This window comes from Dromiciops gliroides, chromosome 1 (assembly GCF_019393635.1).
Source record: "Dromiciops gliroides isolate mDroGli1 chromosome 1, mDroGli1.pri, whole genome shotgun sequence".
Lineage (NCBI taxonomy): Eukaryota > Metazoa > Chordata > Mammalia > Microbiotheria > Microbiotheriidae > Dromiciops > Dromiciops gliroides.
In genome coordinates this window covers 457,406,156-457,423,666 of record NC_057861.1, presented here as the reverse complement: position 1 = coordinate 457,423,666, position 17,511 = coordinate 457,406,156, and the positions used below count along the sequence as shown (strand labels likewise).

Sequence of the window (17,511 nt, the reverse complement as noted above, 5' to 3'; positions counted from 1 at the left end):
AGGGAATGGCTGAACAAACTGTGGTATATCAATGTAAAGGAATTTTATTGTGCTGTAAGAAATTTTTTTAAGAAGGATGATTTCAAGGAATCATGGAAAGATTTGTATTAACTGATGCAGAATGAAATGAGCAGAAGCAGAACAATTTATACCATAACATCAATATTATAAAGATGAACACTTTTGAAGACTGTTATAAACTGATGAAGAATGAAATGAGCAGAACCAGAAGACCGATTTATACAGTAACAAGAGTAACACTGTAGAAATAAACACCTTTGAAAGCTCTGAGAATTCTGATTAATGCAATAAACAATCATGATTGCAGAGTATTGATAAGAAGGCATATTATCTACTTCCTGACATAAAGATGCTAGATTTATGGTGGGAAAAGAGATATATTTTGGGGACGTGGCCAATGATAGAATTTTCTTTGCTTGACTATGCACATTTGTTAGCAGGGATTTTTTTGTTGCTGTTTTATTTTGTTTTGTTTTTGTTTTACTGGAGTGGTAGGTATGAGGAATAGAAAATAGTTTTCTGCTAATTAGCAAGGCAAATACATTACTATTTCATAATATAGTATACCTATGTATATCTGTATACATGCACACATGTACATATGTATTACATATATTCTTTTTTTTTGCGGGGCAATGGGGGTTACATATATTAAACCACATTGTCTTATAATCTGAGCATTTTCATCAGGTGACCATGTGGCAGATGGAAACAATTTCAATAGTACAGTTAGAATTCTGCTTTATACAAATGCAGTTAAATCTCAGAAGGTGTAATTATTGGAAAGAATTTTAAAGCATAGAACTTTGAAGTGTCCCAACAAGAAATATCTGGGTGTAAAAACATTTCATGGTGATAACCAATATTCCCCATTGGATAAATTTTTTACTTTATATTGAAGCCAACATGATTCAGCTTGACAGAACTATATGTAACTGTCTATGTGAGGAGAATCATCCTTACAGAAATTGCCAAGAAAATCATAACTGTTCCATTCAGCATACTCTTGTGAAATCCATTTTTACCACTAAAGAATAGATTTCCAATCGGGAAAGAAAAGATGACTCAAAAGAATGATCAAAGAAACCAAGTTTTATAAATTTCACATTTGAAATAGTTTTTTCATTGAAAGAAATCCTGTGTGTGCTTTACAAAAAGCAGATTAAGGGTCATTCTGGTTTATTGGATACTCTTTTGTTAATGATTTTTTGTTAATAAGGGAAGCTGTCTACATGACCCAAAATAATCTGAAGAAATTGAAAGCATAATTGCATCATCCAAATGTTTCACAATATCCAAATGCATGGGATTTACCCATATAAGTAACAAAGCATCAAGTTGACTGTTATTTTTTTACTTTTCATTTGATGTTTTTTAGTTCCCTGAGACCATGGAATATTGTCCTTGATGATTTCTGAGTAGGCCAATAATTAGTAAATTGACTTTAACTAGATTTTTGTAGACAGCAATGATGTTTTCACACTGATTTTTTTTCTTCTGTTTGGCCACTTTGACATTTTTGAAGACCCATTATTATGATAGAGCATTATTTGGTTGTGACTGCGCTGCCTCTGTTCTCTTTTGCTTATGGGATTTCTTCAAGTTTGAAATTTGGGACATATGTAATACTACTTCAAAATAAAGTATGTCTTTGGGCAGTTCCTCATTTTTGGCCGAAGGTGGCATCTGAGATTTATCTAAACCAGGAGGTTTCTTGGCCCTCGCTTCTCTCTAGACCCAGCAATGACAAAGAGCCATGGCTGCATAAATTGGATGTAAGAAGAACACTTAGGGTTTGTCTCAGAAGAATCAAAGATTTCAGATCTTCTGAAAGATTGTTTGTACTCTTAGGGGGTCCTAAGAGGGGTCAAATGGCTTCTAAGACTTCCTTAGCTAGATGGTTAAGGGATTGTATTAGGGAGGCGTATGTAGTTAAGGTAAAGAGGCTCCCAGGGTTTGTAAAGCTCATTACACCAGTACTAGAGCTGCGTCTTGGGCAGAGAGGTCGAAGGCTTCCACATTGGAAATTTGCAAGGTGGCCACCTGGGCTTCTCTTCATACTTTTTCATAGCATTATCTCTTGGATGTAGTCTCTTCTACAGATTCTGTGTTTGGTGGGAGGTTGCTTGTGAGCCAGAAAAGAACAGTGGAGAAAAGAAAGACATAGTTCACACTTCTAGCTGCCAACAAGGCGGGTTGCTTTGTAGTGCACACAATGGGAAGCTATGAAGACCAATTTGGGTGTGAAAGTGTATGTCGCAGAGAAGTACTGCCAACCTCTACTCTCTATGAAAGAAACTACATTGCAGATACTAGCTAGGGGTGCAAAATGAATCATAGAGAAGTCAATGGAGAAGAAAAAAATAGATTTTGTATTTGTATTTTTTGACATTTAGATGATCCACTGAACTCTTCTGGGGATTTTAATCTAAACATTCTTTTATATATTTTAAAGTTATTTTTACATACATATCTATGCTATTATAATAAGCAAAAAAGTGACCATATTCTCTCTAAAAATTAAGTTGACTATCATTTACAACACATTTCTTCTCTTAGATTTGGGAAGTTAGTTATAATTCTAGACAGGCTTAATTGAAGCTTATATGATGTACCTATATTTTGAAAGTGATGATTTTAAAATTTTAGACATATCGAAGAAATAAAATTCATTATGATTCAACAAACTCTAAATGGCTACCGAGTACATGGACAAAAGGGCTTTTACCTGAGAATTAAAAAAAACACAACACAACAGACTATTTTGTCAAGGAGCTTCTATTCTAATGGAATGAGTAGAAATTAGTAGAAAAATCATGATACAAAGTATACCAAGATAAATGCATGAGTTCTGTGAGGAATTGAGGAGAGCGAAAGAAGCTTAAGCGGTAGAAGTCATATTGCCAGGGAGAGCAGCATGGAGAGAGTTTCACCTGAGTTGGACCTTGACAATAATGGGAAACTTCAATAGTTACATGGGTGGGTAGTGAATGGGTTGCCATGAGCAAAGTCATGGAGACTAGAGGGTTCAGGGTGACAAAGGGAGAGATTGTAGTCTTGTTTAGCTGGAATATTGGGTATGTGAAGTATGGGAATTGTATGAGACAAGATGGAAAGTAGGTTGGAGCTTTTCACCATGAAGAAAATGAACTTGGTTTCATTATTTCTAGTCTTATGTTTAAAAGTCATCCTTTTTTTTCTCATACAGGATTTGAATTAAAAAAGTAAAGGAAGGGGCAGCTAGGTGGCGCAGTGGATAGAGCACCAGCCCTGGAGTCAGGAGTACCTGAGTTCAAATCTGGCCTCAGACACTTAACACACACTTACTAGCTGTGTGACCCTGGGCAAGTCACTTAACCCCAATTGCCTCACTAAAAAAAAAAAAAAACGTAAAGGAAGTACAACAAAGTTCAGGACAGTTTTCTTTTTCTAATACTCTATCAATTGCTCACCAACCACAGAAGCTTTAAAAAACTTACTCCTTACTCATGTTGAAATTAGCAAGATTAGATGAATTTAAATAAATGTACCTAGATGCACATTACTTCAGGTGGACAAAACACTTACTGTGTGTGGAGCAAAATGACAAACCTAGGACAACTATATATTTTTTTCAAATCTTATGGCTGTATAGTAATACTCAATTGCTAGAATGTAATAATGATGTACACCCTGTTAGAATGTAAGATCCTTGAAGGCAGGGCTTATTTCACTTTTTTGTATGACACTAACACAATGACTGGCATGTAGCAAGTATTTAATAAATGTTTGTTGATTAAAATTTTTGAGGAACTAGCTATAAATATTTGATTTTTAATTCCATCTTGGGTTAGATACAATATGGCTACAAGTGTGTTACATTAAGCTGAACGTTGAGCAGGTGAAATTTTCAAAATTTGGCCATCTAAAACAAAGGATAGAGAATTTATGTATTATATAGAAAGAAATCATTACCTTTTAGAGTACTTTCATTTTTAAAATGTACTTGTGATAGTTAAAGGTGTAATATTAAAATGGTGGAAATCATTCTCAAATGTTAAATGTAATACTTTCTGGTTTATTTAATTTATTTTATAAAAACTGAAATTAATTTTACTCAGTTACCCTTAACTCATTTATTCTTTTTAGAAGCAAGTAACTTTGAAACAATATATTACAGAATTAATGAAAAAGGAGCTATACTTTATGCATCAAATATAAAATATGAATACAATGGAATGTGGATTCTATCATATTGTATGAAAAGCATTATGTGTAACTTGAGTTTCATATTATCATAACAGTAATATTCCACTATATTTTGTTGGGTTTTTATAAATGATATTGTATATCAGAAAGTGTTGTGGACTTTATATTTTCAACAAAGTTAATTTTAACTTGGATCCTTATTTTTAATATTTTGTAGGAGTTTGGAAGAAATCTAGTGGAGAACTTTTAATACAGGAAGCTAGAGCAAATGAAACTAGCATACTACCTGAGAAATTATTGCAGGTAAAAGAGGTAAGTTTGAAACAACTCCTGGTTATTTGAGGTTTTCCTACATAATGTCAAAAATAGGTTCAGGATATTTCCTCCTAAATCCCAATTGTCTGAATTTTATAACTTGCTTGGAAAAATCAATTCCAGTTTAAAAGTTAACCTACTAAGTCTTTGATTAAAATATAAGAACCATTCCCAAGGGGGGTGGAGCATGTACTTAAATCACACATATATTTCAGCCCAGGGTAGACACTTTTCTCCTTGCCCATTTTGCCCCAGATGAAAGAATATTGGGGTCAGAGTTAGGATTGTGTGTGGTTTTGGTTAGAAGTTCTACATTAGAAGAACAATAAGATTTGTCATGATAAGAATTTAAGCTTTATCTGGGCCTTAGCTAATTTGAAAAAAGAAAAAAGGAAAGAATGAAATGGGAGGTACAAAAAGAAAGAGGGGATAAAGAATAGTTTGAAATGAACTCTTACCTGCTATAGGCAAATAACGGCAAGAGAATAATTAAAGTCAGGACAATCTGTTTTAACAGTGTCATGCTCCACTTCAAATCCCCCCATCTCCTGTCCCACTCTCTTCTCTTCATGTCTTCTGACCCCACCATACTTCTTTCTCTAAGATCACTAGTGATCTCTGTATGGATAAATTCAGTGGCCCTAGCCCTCTTCCTTCTTAACCTTTCTGCAGCATTTGGCATTGTTGACCTGTCTTGGCTTTTGTGATCTTGCTCCCTCCTGGTTCTCCTTTTACTTCTCTAACAATTCTTTCTCATTTTTTGTTGAAGGATCATCTGCCATGCCCCATCCTTTGAATTGGGGTATGCCATAGCACTTTTCCATAAGTTGTCTGCTTTTTTCTTTCTGTTCTTTCTTGGTGACCTCCTTTGGGATCCTGTGCAGATGACTGCCGAATCTATATTTTCATCTAGCTTGAATTTGGACCTATACTGTCCCACTCTGAGCATCGCAGCTCTATACTGATTGCTGCCTACTACCAGGATCCTGCCCCTTTTTTTAACCACCTAGGGACTTTCTTAGCAGAGCTCTCTCTACTCTTGCTGCTTCTGAACACAGAGGCTAAAGAAAAAATGTATCCTATTTTTATCCAGTTGGAGGGCCAATATTATTTTAGGGCTGGCGTGGGCTTCTGGCTGAATTTTTGTGAGTTCTGGGGAGGAAGAAGAGGAAGAAGTTTCTGTATTTTCTCATTGGATATCTTAATCATCATTAAGTCTAGCAGAAACGTAAGTGTTTTGCTGGACAAGGGACGTGAAAGCTGAGCAGTCGGCCTCTCTTATAAGTAGCCATCTTGAATGGAAGTCCCATTACTAATTTATCAGTCCTTTATAATCTGACTTCTTACCTCATCTTGAAACTCCTCTCATCAAAATTATTAATGATCTCATCATGGCAAGATCTAATGGGTCTTTTCTCTGTTTCCATGCTTCTAGACTGATCTGGTGCATTTGACATTGGTAACCATGCTCCTCATGGTTACTCTCTCCTATCTTGGTTCTCTTCCTCCTTGTTGAATCTCTCCTCAGTCTCCAATGTTTACCCATCATCCATATCTGTGGGTGTTCCTCAAGGCTCTATCCTAGGTCTACTTCTCTTCTTTTCTCTTCTCTTCTCTTTTCTTCTCTTCTCTTCTTTTTTCTCTTCTCTTCCCTTCCACTCCCTTCCCTTCTCTATTATTTGATATTAATTCCTATGAATTAAACAATAATTTCTCTGCTGATGTCTCCCAAATTATAGATCTAGCCTGAGTATCTCATTTGAGTCTCAGTCCCATATCATTAACTACCTACTGGACATTTCAAACTGAATGTACCAGAGACATCTCAAACTCAACATGTCCAAAATTTAATAAGTTTTTGCTCCATTCTGTAACTCATCCCTCTTCAAAACTTCCCTATTTCAGTCAAAGGCACTGCCATGATCCCAGTTCCCCACTTTTATAACCTTGATGATATGCTTAACTCCTCCCTCTCCTTCCACATAATAAAACTAGTTACCAAGTCTTATCATTTCTATCTCTGCAATATCTCTTTCATTCAACCCCTTCTTCCTTCCACCTTAGTTAAAGCCATCATCTCTTCTCACCTAGATTATTTCTTTAATTGGTTTCTCTGCTTCACCTTTCCCCACTCCAGACTGTTCTATATATTTCTATTAAGCTTATATATTTGAAAATATCATTCACCTACTCAGTAAATTCTAGTAGCTCTCAATTGTCCCTGAAATTATGTGTGTGTATATATATTTATATATCAATACCCATACATACATATGTATATACATACATACACACATACACACACACCCATATATGTTTAGTTTTTAAAGCCCTTCTATGACTTGATCCCAAACAAGTTTCCTGGCAAGATTAACCTCTTTATTCCTCATACACAGAGACTTTGTACTCACCCATCTCTGTGCCATCCCTAATGCCTGGAATATACTCCCTCCTCACCTTTGCCTCTACAAGAAACCTTTCTTGATCCCTCCAGCTCCTAGTGCCCTTTCTCCCAATGCGATCAGTCACTAACCCTAATCCTTCCTGAGAGATAGAGCCCCTAAAGGTCTGACCACCTGCCCTGCCATTTCATCCTAGCCTTAACAACTATCCTGCCTCTGCAGGCAATGCCCTTTGGTCTAGTGCTTCAAACTACATAAAAGTTATGATGAACAGGATACTATCAGAAAAACCTGGAAAGACCTACATGAACTGAAACAGAGTGAAATGTACTATATGCAAAATAACAGCAATAGTGTAAAATGATCTGCTGGGAAGCACGTGGTTATTTTCAGCAATGCAGTGATCCAAAATAACTCTGAAGGACTTATGAAAACTGCAATTCATCTACAGAGAAAGAACTGATGGTATCTGAAAACAGATTGAAGCATAATTTTTTTGGTTGTTTTTGTTTTTGTTTTTTGGTAAGGCAATTGGGGTTAAGTGACTTGCCCAGGGTCACACAGCTAGTAAGTGTTAAGTGTCTGAGGCCAGATTTGAACTCAGGTACTCCTGACTCCAGGACCGGTGCTTTATCCACTGCGCCACCTAGCTGCCCCGAAGCATAATTTTTTTGATAGTTCCTTAATCTGAAGTTTTGTTTTTATCTGTTTTCTCTCACAACCTAGCTAATGTGGAGATATTTTCCATGACTACTCATGTATAACTTATATTTAATTGCTTGAGTTCTTGGGGATGGGGGTGGGAAGGATGGGAGGAAGAGAAGTTGGAACACAAAGTTTTAAAAAACTGATGTCAAAATTATTTATAAAGTGTTGCCCCAAATATTTAATACAGTGATTTGTATGCTGTCCTATTAATGCAGTAACTGTTGTTGACTGAATGATACAGCATATAAGAAAACCAACCAAATTATAGAAGTAATGAACTGAAAGGGACATCATTATTCTAGCTCCTTTGTTTTATTACTAATGAGGAAACTAAGTCCCAAGAAGACTAAGTAAATGGCTCAGGGTCATATAGCTATTTAGTGGCACGGCCAGATCTCAAACCCAGATCTCCTGACTCAATCCAGCCCTTTTTTTTACCACCTGAAGCTACATTATACTTCTAGCTATTTGACAACTCTCAGATGTTATAAAATAGGGAAAAATATTTTAAGCCTACTGCATAGACAAAAAAAGCAATGGAATTTATTTTATGTCTTATTTTAGTAGAATTAAAAATAATTCTGCCTATGACCATGGGAGGTAGATAAATTTAAGAAAATTCTGAATAAGACTAAGGAAGGTGAGATAATTTGCTTTCTCCGAGTAATTTATGTTTTTAATGGTATTTTTTAAAAATTACAATAATGCAAAGGAAATAAATGATTTAATATTTAATAGTAACATATCACAATATCTGTTAACAGTAAACTATAAAAATAACTCTAAAACTTAATTTAGATTTTATTAAATATATTGAATTTACAGGTTATGTTAGGTGATAAATCAGTGCAGCTTTTGGCCCTCATAGAGTTGGTTTATTAGACTACATTGAACAAATTAAATTTTGAAAAAAAACCCACTTTTGATTAAATCTACGGGCAACTTAAAATGAAATGTCAGTATATTAATATTGGTTAAGAATGCATATGTTTTTGTCTGTTACATTTTGATATTCACAAAGTAATATTTTCAGTATTACAAGAATAGTTTTCATAGTGTAAATAAAGAATATATCCAAATTCTATAATAGAAACCATAATTTTAAATCTATAACAATAAAATATTCATTGTGGAGTTAAGTTTATGTTATATAATTTTTCCCCCCAGTATACTTTACTAGATTTTGGCTGGAGAAGTGCATTTAAAGAGGTGTCTCTTTCGGTGGTACGATGTATAACAATAGCAATGGAAGATCTTGCCACTAAAATTCTCCATCATGAACAGAATGAAAAATCTTCAGCTGTAAACTATACTATGAGTCTTGTAAATATTCCATCAGTTTGGGAACTGTGCAAAGCAACTCCTGAGGAAGACCAACCAAAGAAAATTGCAAAGGCAAGTATCAAGTGATTTAAAATTATCTGTGAAACAGTGGGAATAGGATTTTATGCTCTCCCAACTTTGAAATCTTTATTATGAATATTTCAATATATTTTTCATGGGAAATTTATGATAATAACTGGCATTGAAAAATTGGCTGTGTCTTTAAAATGTTTCTAATTTATTTTTTTCATTTTTCAAATTCTGCTTTTTCTGTATTTGAAACATTTGTTCTTCCTCCAGTTCATTTTGCCTAATGATGTTATAGCCTGTTTCACAATTTGGCTAGGGTCACAACTTGATTATTCAAAGGTTTTCACGTATCTTTACTGAGGAAAAAGACTTTATTGATTTTTTTTTAAAAACCACTTATCCTTTGGTCTTATGTTGCCTTTGATTGGCAATTACTATGCATTATGTAAGGAAAGAGAAAATAAAATCTAATACAATGATTATAATTTCACAAAGTTTTATAGAATAGGTAATGGGGAATTTGGGAGTAAGACCTTCATATGTTCCACAAAAACTATTTTCTATCTGTAAATGCCTGACACTGGGAGGACTTTTCAGCTCTGTCCCTACCTTCTTAGGGAGAGGCTTGCTTTTCCTTTATTCATAATAGGGAGTTTCTGCGGGTTTCTGCACACATATGTTAGAAATGTGGCTGGTTCCATATGAAGTAAGCAAAGTCAGAATAGGTACTCCTTTGTAGGAACACGTTTTTTTGAGTCTTTGTTGCTGACTTGGTTAATCATTAAATCTTTATCTCTCACTCCTATGAATATCATTACATCATGTGTCTCAATCTTTAATATTTACAAGAGGTGGTTGTTGTTGTTATTTTTGTTGTTTGTTTGTTTGTTTTGCGGGGCAATGAGGGTTAAGTGACTTGCCCAGGGTCATATAAGCTAGTAAATGTCTGAGGCTAGATTTGAACTCAGGTCTTCCTGACGGTAGACCAAGCATTATACCCATTGCACTACCTAAGTGCTCCTAGTATAGCTATAATAAATATAAATATAATAACATATCTTACATAACATAAAAAATAAATTCAATATGTAACTCTCAAATCTGTCCTGCTTGTTTGTTTCCTTTTGGCCTTCCTCCTTTTATGTTTATTCAGGAAAATCACAATTTAAATGCTTGCCGCTAACTGCTTCTAGTTAGTTTTCCAGTTCTGTGTTCTTTACACATAGCCCATAGGAGGCAGTGTTTAATCAGTTGAAGGAATTCAGGACCTGGGGTTCCACTTCCTCTCTGGCTTGCTTTTCCAGTGCTCAACATTGTCACTGGCTGCAAATTTGTTTTTGAACTGGTTCTTAGCATGGCTGCCTCATCGAGTAATTTAAGTCCTTCCTTACAGTTTATATATTACTAATGGGGCAGTGGAGTGGACTCTGGAGTGGGCCCTGGTCCTGAAAGAGACTTTTCTCCCAGTTATTCCTCTCTGCCCTAGAAGTTTCTCTTTGTCAATGTTTCAAAGCTGGTTTAGTTGTTTGTCATTTCATGCCTGGGACAATTTCCTCTCCCATTCTTCGGCTCTTTTTTTATTATAAGTATTGTGGATGCACCCATTTTTAGGAGTTTTATGGATCAAGTCTGGGGTACTATGGCCCCTTTTTTTCCCCTCTTCTTTCTGGGGAAAATAGTGAGGAAGGGTTAACTTACAGAGAAGTATTGTTTGGCATTTCACCCTTTGAAACAGAGGTTTTGTTTCTTCTTCCTGAGGAGTAAATCACTGTAAAACTGAGTCAATATCTTTGTTTTCTATGCCAAATTCATTATTAAAGAATTTGGCCATAATATACATAAGTTACCCAGTGTTGACAGAACACAAATAACTCAACGCTACATTTATTTCTCTCCTAGTTTTGTTCTGACATCACGGAAGAACTTGACATGATGCTTCCCTTAGCCCTCGCATGCAGGGATGGTTCATTTCAGGAAATTAGAGCAAACTTTGTGGAGGCCTGTTGCAAAGTAGCAACAGCTGTCCTGGCAAGGTTGGAAGAGAGGAGCAAAGAAGTCCCTTCCAAAATACCCTTGCAAAATTTATATACTCTTCTCGCTACAGCAATATTTGTCTTTCAGCATTTTATACACTATGATGATTTGATGAAAGAAACAAGTAAGAAGTAAGTATCATTTAAAGTTAATAGTGTAAAGATTTTATTTCATCTCTTGATATCCAGAAAATTAAAGTTTCATGATAACATCTGAGAATTATTTAGTAATCACAATGCCGTTTTTCATCTATTTTTTTAAATATCCAAAGAAAAGCTTTGTAATACATGAAACAATATACATACATTTTAGAAGTTGTCCTTTAAGGCCCTACACATTTTTAAAATACAGACATGACAACTCTTTTTAATGAAGGTCTACTAAAGAAAGAAATACATAGAATTTGAAGAAGGAATTTTGCATAAGGGAATGGATTATACCTGTAATTTTTTTTGCCAACTTAGTGATTCAAATTTATGTAGAAAGTTAATTTGAATCTGTTCAGTGCTCAATGTGGACATACACTAGAATGACAATTTAATATAATAATAGTATTATCTATGATATTTTAAGAATCTAATATTAATTTTTCTGTGTTAGGAGGAGAATAAAAATATTATTTATGTGGGTAATTTTTCTAAAAGTCAGTTTGTAAATTTAAGAAGTCAACTTTGGTTGTGTGGGGTGTTGGGGATGGTGGTAGGACAGAGAGGATAGAACATCCAGGCAAATATTTCTCATCCACTATCTCTCTATTTCCCTCTTACCACCACTAACCTTGACATTACAACTTCTGCCCAGACTGACCTTGGCTTTAATGAGAGAGGTAAGGATGAGAATAGGGTCCCAGGGTAGTCTCAGGAAGAAACTGGAAGGAAAATCCCAAGTAGCGGCAGTGAGAAGGAAAAGGGAGATACTCAGGCAACTTGTTATTCCTGGTTGGTAATTTTAACATCCAAGGCACCCATAAATCAATGGCTACTTATACTCTTTGTAGAAAAAAAAACCACATTCTAGTCACCAGAGCTATAATTAGCAATTTTTGGTGCCTGGGGTGAACACCACAAAAGATAAAGAGCTTGAAAGGTACCCTCAATTCAACTTTTTAAGACAAATAGTAGGAGGAAGCTTCCTATCTTAACTTTATTATTTTTACTAACTGCATACTAGGTTCACTTATTTCTACGTGTTGGAGTAGTACAAATGCTACCAGCTCCCTTCCATTTCAGTGCGGTGTCACTCATGGGTCCTCTACTTACAGCTCTGTTATTCACCCAAGTACACACTAGAAGTATGAAGCTTCTTCTTACTATAAAAGGAAATGATGTACAAAGAAATAGCAGAAAAGGAAACAAAATAATTACTAAAACAGATTTTCATGTTAATTTTATTTCTTTAAACTTTTAGATATAATGATTCATAGTTGAATTTACTTTTTTTAAAGTGTCAGAAATCACATTTTTCCCTATTTAATTTCCAAGATTTTCCAAGATTTTAAAATGTCAAGATACTGTGTACATAATTAAAAATATAAAGTTTAAAAGTATGTGGTAGAAGGACATAGGATACTTTTGTAAAAGTTACTTCTGAAAAATACATGTGGTTCTGTAGTAATAATGTAGAGTGTGCAAAGGAAGGATCATTAGAATTGTAGAGGATCTTGTGTCCATTTCATAAAAGGATAAGTTCAAGGAACTGGGAATTTTAACCTGCAGAAGAAAATACTCAGGGATAGGATAGCCGTTTCGAATATTCAAAGGGTGGTAAGATAGAAGAAGGATTAGACTTTTTCTGTTAGGCCTTGGAGGAAAGAAACAGGAGCAGTGGGTGCTAGTTGCAAAGAAGCAAATTTAATTTTGAGGTCAGGAAAAATTTTCTAATAATTAGAGTTATTCAAAAGTGGGGTGAGTTATCTTAGTAAGGAGTGAGTCTCACATCACTGGAGGTTTTCAAGGGGAGGCTGAGTGAGCATTGGTCAGGGATATTATAGTGAAAGAGTTGGATTAGACAGTTGGTCATTTCCAATTATGAAATTCTTTATCAGTTGCCTAGATGATGTACTGATCTTTGAAAGAGGCTTACAGTGAATAATTTTATTTATGAATGACCTATTGACAGTGAAATTTGTCTAAAGCTAAAGAGCATATTTGTAAAATATCAGATGTACAATTTTCAAAGAACTGGCAAAACAAAAACCAGCTTTTTTTTTTTTTAAGTGAACATAGGTTTAGACTCCAGCACTGGGAGGAAATGAATGATTGATATCTAATAATCAGAACCATTTGTAGTTCTGGAGATTGAAAACTCCTACTGCACAGGCCTTAAATCTCTGTCTCTTTGATCATTCCCTCTGAACAGACCCCTATTCCTAGTGCCTGTCCAGCGATATCAGGAACTCATCAGCACTCTCCAGTTTCAAGTTACGGACTACTGCATCAGAGTTTGTGCTACAAGCATTTTACAGGATGCAGAGAGTCACCACTGGGATGACTACAAAGCTTTTTATGAGGTGTGAAGTTAAGTTTACTGTTCCTCATTTTTACACAAATATGTTTGACTGCCTACCTGCTATCTGACTAATTAAAAACATAATATTGGTATTACATGAACACAAGGACTGTTAGAATAATATTTTTTAAATATTGGATTTATACTTAGAAAAACATAGTTCTTAAAATTATGGAATAATTAAACATAAGTACTCTCCTTCTGCTTAAAAATAAAAATATCTTAATTTGAGTTAGAATACTGCAAAACTATATACCAAGAGGGAAAATAATTGAACACAGAAAAAAAGATGATAATGCCAGGACAAATGCAACATTCATGTTTTCTGCTTGATTTTTTTTTTCTTGTTACTTTCCTCCATCTGTTAAATGTCTGTCCAGGATCCATGAACTAATGTATGGATTGTCCATCTAACTTTATAATAGAGTCTAGACAATAGGTATTTTTTATCCACTTGGTTTTTCTTGTCTGATTATTCATTGGTAATTTATTACAGTGTACTCTCAGCCACCATGTACTTTCTGTTGCCCTTCAGGTGACCTTAACCTTTATTTTTGGAGACTGGTATTCCATGACATGTTGCCATAGAGTATTACTATAAAAATGTTTTAATAGATCTTTGTTTTTAAGAAGGTTACAATTACCTTAGGAGCATGAAGTAGTTTCCCCAAATCTACCTCCCTTCTGTTTAATTCTGGGTGCAGTACCTTAGTACTGATCATAATTGAGAGGCCATGTGATACTGGAGAATCAGGAAGGCCTGACTTCGAATCCTGCCTTAAACTTAATTCTTTTTTTTTTTTTTAGTGAGGCAATTGGGGTTAAGTGACTTGCCCAAGGTCACACAGCTAGTAAGTGTTAAGTGTCTGAGGCCGGATTTGAACTCAGGTACTCCTGACTCCAGGGCCGGTGTTCTATCCACTGCGCCACCTAGCTGCCCTTAAACTTAATTCTAACTGTGTGACCCTGGACAAGCCACACAACCTCTCTTGGCCCCAATTTCCTCACACCTAAAATGCAGATTAATAAAGCACCTGCCCCCCAAAACTATCATGAGGATCATATGAGATCATGCTTCTAAAGTGTTTTTCAAACCTTAAAAGTCTACATAAACATTAGCTACTATTGTTGTCGTTGTTAGGAATGATATAAATTGTTCTCGTTATCCCTTTTTCTCATATTTGGCTAGGAACAGTCCTGAGACAAGACACTGCCCTAAAATTGTTATTAGTCTCATATTACAGCCTGTAGTGATGTGTTGAGTTTCTGTCATTACCATACATAGGCTACGTTGATCATCAAGACCAGGCTCCTGAAGGATAACTTTTCTATAAATTCTGGTGGTGATGACCTGAGCCTGAATTGCCACCTTAAATGCCCCCATTTCCATAAACAAATCTGTATGACACAGCCATTTTTGAGGCCCTTTGTCCATATTTTGTTGGCTGACTTCATGTAGATGTCTGCCATGGAGAGCCTGTTGATTCCACTCTTGTCTGCTAGCTGCTCTGTAGACTTTATTCAGAGGTAAACCTTATTTGGTTGCATTCAACAAATCCAATGGCCTGTACCTATTTTCAGCTTTTACTATTGGTCATTGAAGCGATGTCTTCTTGTACCAAAAATATTTCAGTAGGAATTTGGGTTTCCCTTGTGTTGGACTTCATGTAATCATGTAACTAACCAGAACTTTTCCACATTATCCTTCTTCAGGGCTTCTCTCTCCCTTAAATTATTTGCTTCTCAAGCCTTAGTAATAAAGTTTTGATTAAGGTAAAAAGGTTTATTTTTTTTTCCTTTGCTCTGACTCCTTGTATCACTTTTTGGCATTCGCTTTCAGCTGCTGATAAAGGGTACCTTACAGATGCAGGGCAGTGAGGGTTAAGTGACTTGCCCAGGGTCACACAGCTAGTGTCAAGTGTCCGATGTTGGATTTGAATTCAGGCCCTCCCGAACCCAGGACTGGTGCTTTATCCACTGTACCACCTAGCTGCCCCTCTTCCATACTTAAAAAAAATTCTTATTTTTGTGGGACAATGAGGGTTAAGTGACTTGTCCAGGGTCACACAGCTAGTAAGTGTCAAGTGTCTGAGGCTGGATTTGAACTCAGGTACTCCTGAATTCAGGGCCGTGCTTTATCCACTGCGCCACCTAGCTGCCCCCTCTTCTATACTTTTTAAGAGGCAGCAAGAGGTGCTCCTGATCAAGGCCTCCTGAACTCTCAGAGTACTGAAAGGAGAGGAAAACCTCCTACTTCCTCCCTCCTTCTCCTCCTCCTTTTTTAAAGGCATGATTTTATTTCAACTTGCTCTTCCCAGAGTAGTGGAGCTTTCCTTTAAGATGGTGGGCCCAAAATGGCAACTACTAGTAGCTTGAAAGTCAGATGATCCACACTTTGCTTGTAGCCTGGGACTTCTTATCAGTTTATGTCTCAGAAGGAATCTGACCTCAAGTATTATTCTCTATCTCCCTCTACTGCTCTGTGCTCTCAATTAAAATATAGAGTTCACAACTTCAGTCAGTTTATGTTGAGAAATCTTAACTGGGCTTTTAGAACTTCAGTATTGTTTCTCTTCCAGGTTTGGCCTCTGTCTGTTCCCAGTCTCACTGCTAATTAATAATCCTACTAACTAAACTAATCTTAGCTAACTAAAATAATTCTACTGAGAAATAACTTAAAGAAATAACATTTACAGAAATGGCAATATTAAAAACAGCCACAAGGGGCAGCTAGGTGGCGCAGTGGATAGAACACCGGCCCTGGATTCAGGAGGACCTGAGTTCAAATCCGGCCTCAGACACTTAACACTTACTAGCTGTGTGACCCTGGGCAAGTCACCTAACCCCAATTGCCTCACTAAAAACCAAACAAACAAACAAACCAGCCACAGTCATACACTGATAAAGAGGAAAGGGAGAAAGATGGTCCTTTTTATTTATAGCCCTGGGACTGAGAGGAACAATGTAGGGTTTGCCCCAGGTAGAGTTTGTATTTCTATCATTCTCATTGCCCTAGCTTAGGACTTCTTAAAGTGCTTCCCTACCTTCCATCCATTTGCTATGACACCTCCTTTCCCTTCCTTGTTTGCTTCTTTGCATCTCACTCACTTGACTTATACTCTATCTTTCCTACCCTCAAATCCTCCCACCTCAAAGTCAAGGCCAATGGCCCTTTGGGTAGTTTGGGTAGCCATAATGTCAAATCCAAAATCCCCTGGGAACTTAGGAAATTCTGGGAAGAAGTCTATCCCATCTAGCGACATCCATGACTCTCTTTGTTCTATGTCTGAGCATGTTGACAGAACTCAAACAAGTGGGCTATATTCCATTTTCTGAATGGATTCTGCTTATTTCTTTTTTTTGTTTGTTTGATTTAATTGGGGGACATGATGTTCAAATATTGGGCTTCTTGCTGGATATTTACTTGGAAACAACATGGTAGCTCAATTTTCTTTCCAGAATGGTTGGTTTAACTTGCTTATGATTATTCTCTCTTCAACTATACCTCCCCTTTTAGAGCCCTTCTCCCCCAGTTCCGACCTATTTCCCTGTATTTTTTACACCACAATGTGTGTGCATATTCGAACCATTTGTTGCCTGGTTCTAATAACAGTGATGTTTCTTACTTGAACTCAAGTCTTCTTGACACTGAGGCCAGCTCACTATCAGCTGCACCAAAATTGTCTCTCCTATTAATTTTATCTTGTATAGATTTTAGAGGCAATAATTAGGTCCAAGATTTTTTGTAAGTCTTATATATCCTCCCCGCTTTCAGGTACTTCAAGAATCAGTCCTTCATTCCCCTCAAAATTGTGGTACCTTGAGCTCATAAATATTTGTCTAACTTGTCTTTCCCATCTTTATTTTCTGTACTGATACTTCTACTTTCTATTGTAACACATAGGGAACCCATCATGTTATTTTTTTTATATATTTTTTTTAGTGAGGCAATTGGAGTTAAGTGACTTGCCCAGGGTCACAC

The 17,511-nt window shown here is 36.0% G+C and overlaps 1 protein-coding gene across 5 annotated transcripts in view; it reads left to right on the top strand.

Annotated features, from left to right (window-relative positions):
• Positions 1-17,511, top strand: part of KIAA0825 (KIAA0825 ortholog) — a 553,950-nt gene that overhangs the window by 165,496 nt on the left and 370,943 nt on the right. For all 5 annotated transcript variants that reach the window (XM_043974041.1, XM_043974059.1, XM_043974031.1 and 2 more), the window contains 4 exons: positions 4,427-4,521; positions 8,802-9,029; positions 10,887-11,152; positions 13,380-13,530. In XM_043974041.1, coding sequence (XP_043829976.1) covers positions 4,427-4,521; positions 8,802-9,029; positions 10,887-11,152; positions 13,380-13,530 — 740 coding nt within the window. The remainder of the gene's footprint in view (positions 1-4,426; positions 4,522-8,801; positions 9,030-10,886; positions 11,153-13,379; positions 13,531-17,511) is intronic.